At 36.3% G+C, this 10383-nt stretch overlaps 1 protein-coding gene across 2 annotated transcripts in view; it reads left to right on the plus strand.

Moving 5' to 3' along the window:
- The window catches only part of DNAL1 (dynein axonemal light chain 1), a 41654-nt gene that overhangs the window by 23255 nt on the left and 8016 nt on the right, over positions 1 to 10383 (plus strand). For both annotated transcript variants that reach the window (XM_082617505.1, XM_082617506.1), the window contains exons 6-7: positions 7830 to 7956; positions 8833 to 8973. In XM_082617505.1, coding sequence (XP_082473631.1) covers positions 7830 to 7956; positions 8833 to 8973 — 268 coding nt within the window. The remainder of the gene's footprint in view (positions 1 to 7829; positions 7957 to 8832; positions 8974 to 10383) is intronic.

Below are 10383 nucleotides of genomic sequence, written 5' to 3' on the forward strand. Positions count from 1 at the left end.
TAAAATGCTTGGAAATTCTTAGAGATTACATTCTGTAGTTAAATAAAGGGAGTTTTCTCCCCCAAAACAATAACCAGTAGATGAATTATTTGCTTTCTAGCTAGATGTGATGAATAAAATCCTAATGATCTATAAAAAAATTTTCTTTTGATATTCTAAATGATTGGTAAATGTAATGACATTTTGCCTTCTCTTCATTCTGTGAGCCTTAGATGGTAAAAATGTCATATATAGGGACATTATTCATAATGGATAAAATATTAAATTATAGTACAAAAATTCAGAATTTATTATACTTCAGGCTAAACATTACTTTGAATTATCTGTAAAGGAAGAGTTTGCAAATAAATATACCCCTAAATTTTTAGGCCAATATGATAAATGCTTGATGTTCCCCCAGGTATTTACAGAACACCAGATTCTCAACTATTGATATGGTGTATAATTTCTCCCATGAAATGTAATATATTCCTAGAAACCACAAAGAAATTATAAATATAGGATTAAAGGCATGTATGGAGATATTATCTAGCTGAACCATCACTTACTTAGATCTCTTAGATCTCTTTACTCTCTATAGACTGCTATCAATAACCCCCAACAGTTGGTTTATTCCCCAGGATGTGTGTGTGTGTGTATACATACACCAAAAACATTTAACCAGTCCAAAAGCTTTACTACTTATGCAAAGACTAAAGAAAAATATGTCTGCATAGGGATACAGATGGTGGACTTCAAATAGGTTCACATGCTGAGTTATTCATCTAGACACCTCAGCCTCATAGCATGATTCGAATAGCTGCCTCAGTAAGTTACAAATAACTACTGTAATATGTGAAACATGGAATGTTAAATTGAAGAAAAGGAGTCTATTTAAAGCTACTTAGGAAAACTGACTATTAAGATACATTATAAGCCTGTTCTTATATGTGATTTGCTGGCCTCTGCTTTCCTTTCAGATCTCATTTCATATTATTCTTCTTCCTAGTTGGTAATCTCCAGCCCTTCTTTCTCTTCCTTGAACATGCCAGGTTCATTCCCACCTGAGGACATTTGTACTTGCTGTTTCCTCTGCCTTAAAACTCTGTTACCCTGGATTTCCACATTACTGGCTCATTAACTTTCACACTTCAGTTCAGATGTCACTTCCTCAAAAGAGATCCAACTATCCTATATCTAAAGCAGTCCTCTAGGCAATAACTCTTATGACCTATAACTTTTTTCTATTTTTCTTATTTGTTTGTTCTCTTTCCCTCTCTCTGTCTCTCCCTCTGTCTCTTTCTCTCTGTGTCACACACACACAAATCCTGATAAGCACGTCAGTTCTGTTCATCACCATCTACATTGGTGCTTTATATATGTAGTAGGCACTCTATAAATATCTATTGTGACTTAATAATGCTTTGTAATATTACTAATTAGAAAAACTATTAGGTTAAAATTTTAATTCTAAAAGTAATAGATGTAATTGTGTTTAAAAAACAAATCAAGCAATTCATAAATGTATGAAATACACTGTGAAAGTCTTTCCTCTCCCTACCTCCTCAAGTCCATGAGGTAACAGAAATAATATTGGTACACTTTAAATTTTTTTCTGTGTACAAATAAACAGATATCTGTGTGTGTGTGTGTGTGTGTGCATGTGCATGCATGTGAGTGTGTGTGTAATATATATTTGTACTGATAATATACTGGGCATATTTTTCCTGCTTTTTCATTCAATAATATATCAGGAATATCCTTCCATGTAAAAACAGGCAGATTTAATGCATTCTTTTCAATAGCTGTTGTTTTCTACATTATCAGTATATGGCAATGTATTTAACTATTCATATACTGCTGAACATTTAGAGAATTTCCAGATATTTTATTGAAGAAGGGGCGTCTGTCTGTCTGTCTCTCTTTTTTTTGCTATTACAAATCATGCTGTAGTGAACATCTTTTTACATATATCCTTTAGAAGTTATTTGAATCTTTACATGGGCTAGATTCCTAAAAGTAGAAAAGCTGAGGTTATTTTTGTGCATTTAAATTTTTGAGAAGTACCTCAGATTGCTCCCACAATGCTTATGCCAGTTTCCACTTCCATCAATGGTATAAGGGTGAGGATTACTCCCTCCACCCTCAACATCCCTGAGTATTATCCATATTTTTAATATTTGCCAGTATGATAGGCAAAAAGGGAGTATTACATTGTTTTAATCTGTATTCTTTAGTTAGTCGTGACTTTGAACATCTTTTTATATACTTATTGGTTATGCATGTTTCCTCTTTTGGAAATTGACCTAACATTTTTTACCCATTTTCTACTTTTATCTTTTTCTTATTAAATTCTAGGCACTCCTCAATATTCCTAATATTTATCCAGTATTGATAATGTTATTACTATTATTGTTACATTTATGACTGTGTAGCAGACTCTTTACATGCATTATCTCATTTGAAACTCACAACAAGTAGATAATATCCTCATTTTAAGATAAAAAATCCTCAGCCCTCATTTTAAGATAAAGAAACTGAGGCTCAGATAGTTATGTAAAATGCCCAGGTATAGTGAACAGGCGCTGTTAAACCCTATTGCTGAGATGAGCAGCCTGTCAATAGCTATCAGTGTTTTCAATGTGTATTTACTTTGTCCCAACTATTCTATATCGAGGAGTTTTTCATACTCACATACATGAACAAAGATGGTGGACCAAGTACATTCATTGAAATATAGATTGTATAAAAGACTGCAACAATCTAAGTGCCTATCAGTAGTAGACTAGCTAAACAAAACATATCAAGGGGGAAAATGAGGTAGGACTTACCTATATGTGCTGAAATAGAATAATTTGCAAAGTATATTATTAAATGAAAAGAAGCAAAGTGGATATTTCTATGTACATATATGCATAGAATATTTCTGATGATAGCTGTTACCTCTGGGGAAGGGAACGGGCGTGGGTGAGAAAGAGACTTTTCATTATACTTGTTTGCACTATTTGATTTTTGTTATGTTATCTTGTGTGTTACTCTTTTTTAAAAAAATATTTTATATTTTTATTTAGGTGATGATTATGTATGTTACTCTTTAAATTAAAAAAAAAAACTAATGATTCCCCCCTCAAAATACAAACAAAATATTTGTGCACTTATATTCATAGCAGCGTTATGCACAATAGTCAAAAGATGGAAGCAACCCAAATGTCCATCTACAAATGAATAGCTAAACAGACAAAAGAAAAGATGGTGAAGGAGAGAAAAAGGGCAGGAGGGAAGAGGAAAAGGTGGAGGACTTAGTCAAATCTAGGTAATCTGATTGCAAATTCCACACTGCAATTTCATGCAAAGTTTTCAGAATTATTTAATGTATTTTCTCTTAGTTTGTCACTTATCTTTTTACTTTATTCATAGTTGCCGTATGGAGTTTTAAAATTTTTATTTGTCAAATCTTTATAACATCTGTGTTTTCTATCTTATATAGAAGGTCTTCTAGATTATAAAAAAATCATCTTATATTTTCTTTTAGTACTTCTATTGTTTTTTAAGTGTAAATTTAAAAAGTTTATACCTTTAATCCATCTGGAGTTTATTTTTGCAAATTGCATGTGACAGATATCAGACCTTATTTTTTTTCCTCCAAATGGTTAGCCATATATTGAAAAGTCTCCTTTTCCAACTGTTTGGAAATGCCACATACTAAATAAACTCTTGTATATGCATGGGTAGGTTCCTGGATGGTCAAGTTTCTTTCTTTCTTTTTTTTTTTTAAGGCTAATCCTTTTGGCAAGTGCTTTTTATTTATTTTATTTATTTATTTAAAATATTTATTTATTTAGGCTGTGCAGGATCTTTAGTTGTGACATGCAGACTTCTTAGTTGCAGCATGCGGATCCTAGTTGCAGCATGTGGGATCTAGTTCCCTGACCAGGGATCGAACCTGGGCCCCCTGCATTGGGAGTGTGGAGTCTTACCCACTGGACCACCAGGGAAGTCCCTCAAGTTTCTTTCTGTTTGTTGTTTTACCTATATATTTCAGCTCCAATATCATGTTGCTTTACTTTTCTTTTGCTTTATAATATGTTTTGATATCTATTGAGACAGGTCCTCTCTCTTTGTTCAAAACATTTGTGGCTTTTCTTGGACATTTACTCTTCAAGAGAAACTTGAAAATCAGTCTATCAAGTTTGTAAAATATAAAATCCCATTGGAAGTCTTAGTAGAGTTGCATTGAATCTATAGATTGACGTGGAGAGAACTGATTTCTTTTCATTTTAGAAAACCGAACCTCTGTACCTATTAAACAGTAACTTCCCATTGTCTCCTCCCACCAGCTCTGGCAACCACCATTCTATTTTCTGTCTGTATGAATTCGACTACTCTAGATATCTCGTATAAGTAGAATCATACAGTATTTGTCTTTTTGTGACTGGCTTAGTTCACTTAGCATAATGTCCTCAAGGTTCATCCATGTTATAGCATATATCAGAATTTCTTTCCTTTTTTTTTTTTTTTTTTTTTTTTTTTTTTTTTTTTTTGCGGTACGCGGGCCTCTCACTGTTGTGGCTTCTCCCGTTGCGGAGCACAGGCTCCGGACACGCAGGCTCAGTGGCCACGGCTCACGGGCCTAGCTGCTCCGCAGCATGTGGGATCTTCCTGGACCAGGGCACGAACCCGTGTCCCCTGCATCGGCAGGCAGACTCTCAACCACTGCGCCACCAGGGAAGCCCAGAATTTCTTTCCTTTTTAAGGATGAATAATATTCTGTTGTATGAATAGACCATATTTTGTTTATCCATTCATCCATCAACAAACACTTGGGTTGTTTCTTCCTTTTGGCTGTTGTAAATTATGCCGCTATGAACATGGGTATCCAAATATCTCTTTGAAACCCTACTTTCAATTATTTTGGATATATGCCCAGTAGTGGGATTGCTGGTTCATATGTTTTTAATTTTGGGATGAACTGCCAAAATGTTTTCCATAGCATCGACACCATCCTACATTCACACCAACAGTGCACAAGGGTTCCAGTTTCTCCATATCCTTGCCAGTACTTGTTATTTTCTGTTTGTTTGACAGTAGTCATCCTAATAGGTATGAGGCGCTAGCTCATTGTGCCAGCCTCCTTATTTTACAGAGTTAGAAACTAAGAAGAGAAGTGATTTATTCACATGCAGAAGCAGACCAGTTTGCTAAATGCCTGTTCATTCAATGTACAGTTCTCCAAAGGGCTAGTTTATTGAATGACAGATTTCACTGAATTGAGTCACACAGACTTAGCCAGTTTTTATTGATTAACATTCACCAGATTGCTTCACCAAAATTTTGTATTTATTACCTACTTACAAATATATAGAAAATTGTGTTGCTTGGAATGGTTTCAACACCTTTTAAACTTTTCTTTAAGTTTTTATTTAGTATTAATTTTAGTGTAGCTGTTTATCCCAGCTGTTAGATCTGTCAGTCCATCTTTGTAGAATGTCAGTTTCATATTTTAGACACTGATCACTTCTCATATGATTAAAACACATAAAAATAGTAATCTAATTGAGTTGGTTAGTGAATTGTTATATTTAGGGAAGTAGGAGAAACAGTGGAATAGATTGAAAATGTACTGGAAGACAAAACTATGCCCTGGACACCCAAAATCTATACAACATTTGTTAGTCAATATACATAAGAAATTCTCATTCTGCAATGAGAATTTATATTCCCAAGTAAAGTCCCCAAATGCACAGAAATTTGGTCATGGCAGAACAGCTGCATCCAATTGGCTGAAAACTAAACTGAAACTCAATTAATGCTTGTAAGGAATGAACAAAGCACAACAGACATCTTCAGAAGTTATCCGGTCTAAAGTAATTCCTATCCTATCCTATCTAAAACAAATTGCTATAATTTGTAAGTAGTTAACCAATTTTTCAGTAAATCAGTAAAAGAGTAAATTCAGCAAATTGGCTGTTTGGAGAACTGATCAAATTGGCTATGTGAAAACTGACCAAGCGTCCTCATCTGCACATGTAAAACACTGAGTAAGTGGCAGAACCCAGAATTGAGCCTAAACTTTCTAATTAGTATTATTTAGTCACTATTTTTTCTGCTGCCTCACACTTTCAGTGCCAGGATGGACTGATTTAAAAGTTTCTTTTACTTCGAAATTATTGTTTCTCCTACTTAGAAAGTTGAAACTAAGATGAATTGTGGGCCTTGGGATGACACACAGAACTAACCCAGACCACTCCATTCTCAGCTTTTCCCCTTGGCTCCATCTGTATGGAAAATGCATTAATGATCTTTATCCAGAGTACATTTATTCTCTTTATAGTCTTTAAAGGGACAGTTACCAGGACATAGACCTGGGTCCTACATTCTAGCATTACCATGTGGATGTAGGTAAATCCTTTTGGGTTAAGAGGGGATTGAACATCGAATTGATTCTGCCTAGTCATTTTTTTGTTTTTTAAGGAACAAATAATCACTCCATTTTGTCTTTGTATATGAAAGAAGGAAAAGGTTTTGTGCCACTATTGATTGTATCTAGCATTTAAGAGTCAGTATGACATAATCATTATAGTATAATGAAAAGACTATGGGTTTTAAGTTGAGTTTTATACATCAGAAAAAATAAGGTGAATTGATGCATAGATAGCAGGATGGATAGATGGACCAGATATGCGACAGGAAAAGGATAGTAAAATGTTAATGGTAGAAGTTGGGTAGTAGATATAAGGGTGTTTACTATAATATTCTTTCAACTTTTTTATGTTTGAAAGTTTTCATAATAAATATTTTTTTAAAACCCTGAAATTTAGACATAGGTCTACTATTTAATAACATTGTTGGGAATTCCTTGGTGGTCCAGTGGTTAGGACTGCGTGCTTTCACTGCCGTGGGCTTAGGATCTATCCCTGGTGGGGAACTAAGATCCTGCAAGCTGCGTGGTGCAGCCAAAAAAAAAAAAAAAAAAGAAAAAAAAATAGCATTGTGATCTTAGAAAAAGCCCTTAATCTATCTAGAATAGAAATCAAATAACCTGCTTTGCCTATCTCAATTAAATAAGGATCAAATAATACAATGTATAGGGAAGTAATTTGAAAAGTATATTATTCAATAAAAATGATAAAATAGTGCTCTTAGGGCTTCCCTGGTGGCGCAGTGGTTGAGAGTTCGCCTGCCGATGCAGGGGACACGGGTTCGTGCCCCGGTCCGGGAAGATCCCACATGCTGCGGAGCGGCTGGGCCCGTGAGCCATGGCTGCTGAGACTGCGTGTCCGGAGCCTGTGCTCCGCAACGGGAGAAGCCACAACAGTGAGAGGCCCGCGTACCGCAAAAAAAAAAAAAAAAAAAAAAAAATATATATATATATATATAGTGCTCTTATTTCCCCTCCTGGTGATTTCAGTAGCTATTCTTAATTCAGATCAGTTTGAAGAGAGGAAGAAAATGTTCTACTTGGCTTTCTTTTTTTTTTGGGGGGGGTACGCAGACCTCTCACTGTTGTGGCCTTTCCCGTTGCGGAGCACAGACTCCGGACGCGCAGGCTCAGCGGCCATGGCTCACGGGCCCAGCCGCTCCGCGGCATGTGGGATCTTCCCGGACCGGGGCACGAACCCGTGTCCCTGGCATCGGCAGGCGGACTCTCAACCACTGCGCCACCAGGGAAGGGAAGCCCTCTAGTTGGCTTTCTTAATGAGAAAAAACTCCCACACAGCCTTCAGCTCTGCTGCCAGTGGACAGGTTGGTCTCAGTTCTCTCTGAAGGCCATTGTCTTTATGTTTATGAGGAAGGGGACAGAAGGAAAAGCTTAAAAATAAGTGTGTAAATCAAATTGCTTTCTTTTTCAGGAAGCAGTAGGGGACACATTAGAAGAACTGTGGATCTCCTACAATTTTATTGAGAAGTTGAAAGGGATCCATGTAATGAAGAAATTGAAGATTCTTTACATGTCTAATAACCTGGTGAAAGACTGGGGTAAGTGAGGCAGGCTCTTTGCTAACCTTCTACCTCATGTTTATAGAAAATAGCCCTATAGGGAACAAGATACGAAATGGGGACATTTCTTTCTAAGCACAGAGGGAAATAGCTATAGGAGTTCCTATATTTCATCTAAACACTTGAAATTTACATTTAAATATTTACTTAGAATGATTATAATTGAATAGGTCCTGGTCCTATTAATCATGAAAAAAATTAAACTACTGTCCAAAGGCCAAAAGGAATCGGTTTAATAATTCTTGGGTGGAAGACTTATTTAACATATATATTGCTTTTCTTTTTTATTGTACATTATCCATTTAGCATTTTAAAGCCCTATTGTGTGCCATGAACTATGCCAGGCTGTTGAGATACATAGTTGAATAGGACATTATCCCTGCCGTCAAGGAGTTCACAGCTTAGTGGGAAAGATTAGTTTATGAGTTAATAATTAGAAAACTGTGTGATAAGTTCTACAATAGAAGCTTGAATGAGTTGCTTTAAGAATTTAGAGATGAGGGAATGGGTCGAGACAAAGGCAGTGTAGTTTAGCTGATACTGATGTAGTACAGTATAGAGAAGACCTGTCACTGGAGAGTGATTTGTTGATTCTGAACCTCATTTCCTCTTCTTATCCCATCCTTAGATTAGCATAAAGGTAGAAGAGGTACGTCTCGCTTTCCCTCCCTTTCCATAATGTCTTCAGAGAATGACTTCATATGGTATAATGTCCCCTACTTCCTTCAAAATCCTAAACAACGAATTGTTCTGAATAGTCACAAACTGAGGGCTAGTGATAATGGGATTCACCCTTCAAAATCATAAGAGTAAAACTTGCCAGTTTAATATGGAATTTATTCTTTGTACTTGTAGGTGAATTTGTGAAGCTGGCAGAACTACCATGCCTAGAAGACCTGGTGTTTGTAGGCAATCCCTTGGAAGAGAAACATTCTGCTGAAGGGAACTGGATTGACGAGGCAACCAAGAGAGTACCCAAACTGAAAAAGCTAGATGGTGAGTGACTCTGGGCCAGCTTGGAAATATTTTTTGGGTGTAAGAATTGAATTTGTAGCACGGAATCATGAAAAGGAGCAAAACTAAAGAAAATGATAGGTTATCTCTGGTCTCCAAGGCCATTTCTGTCCGTAGGAAATTTTGTGGTCCCAGTTTGGGCCAGAGTGAGATGAAAGACTTCTAGAATATTTAGACTGGTGTAAGATCATCCCTAAACCAAAAGCTTATAAGAAAGCTGGGTTTATTCTCAGGTCCCAAACGTATTATTTTGCAAAATAATTAGACATAAATAGTAAGGAGTTGCTTTTTCACAATTGGATCAAAATTGTAATGTTTTCTCTCCCTCTCCCCCCTAATTTTAGTTTCTCAATACCTAAGGTAGGTGAAAATGTCAGGAGAGATCCCTGACTGACTGAGTTCAAGTCCCAGTTCTAGCTTTTTTGTCATCGGGCTGGTTAATTCATCTCACCAAACTTTGTTCTTTTGTCATCTGAAAACCAGAAATAATAGAAGAGTCACAGACCTCCCTGGGTCTTTCCTCCTTCCAGTGGTCCTATGAGGAAGCTAGGCCATTTTTACCTTAAACCTACACAATGTTATATATCAATCATATCTCAATAAAGTTGGGGGGAAAAGATAATGAACATATATATCACCCCCCAAAATTTCCTTTTGCCTCTTTGTAATCCCTCCCTCCTGCTGCTCACCACCATCCCTCCCAAGGCAGTCACTGATCTGCTTTCTGTCCCTATAGATTAGTTTGTATTTTATAGAGTTTTATATAAATGGAATCATGCAGAATGTTCCTTTTTTTCCCTCTGGCTACATACCTAGCAGTAAAATAACAAAGACACTAGACTGCCTCTTGTGGGAGGTACAGGAACAAACAGGAAGAGGCAAACAGGTTTCTTAGATACTGGTGATGTTCTGTTTCCTAAATTGGGTGGTGGGTATACAATAATTGGTTTTGTTACTCTTTATTTATGTTGTATCTATATGAATGAATATTTCATAAGTTAAAATAAAATAGAACAAAAGAGAGGGTACATTAGAGCCTTGGACTTCAGCCTTTTTATGTTCAACTTTGACCTCTAGAAACCATTTGAAATCATTTGTCTTCCTTTCTCATTGTGCACAGGAAGTGAACCCTTCCATTAAGAATGGAAAAGAATCCCTTATATAGACCCTGAATAGACCAAGCCACATTATATACAGCCTTTTGGACCAAATATTGACTTCAGGCCAATCTGAACAGCCCCTAGAAAAACCAGCTGGTCTATCCTAAACCAGTGAGATGGACCAGAACACAGGTGGCCACAGCTGCTAGCTTGCCTCTTTTTGCTCCTCTTTAGTTGCTTGTAAGAAAAACTGAGGGGTGTTAAAGAGCTAAAATGAAAAAGACAGACAATA

This window comes from Mesoplodon mirus (genome assembly GCF_964341445.2).
Source record: "Mesoplodon mirus genome assembly, chromosome: 4".
NCBI classification, from domain to species: Eukaryota; Metazoa; Chordata; class Mammalia; order Artiodactyla; family Ziphiidae; genus Mesoplodon; species Mesoplodon mirus.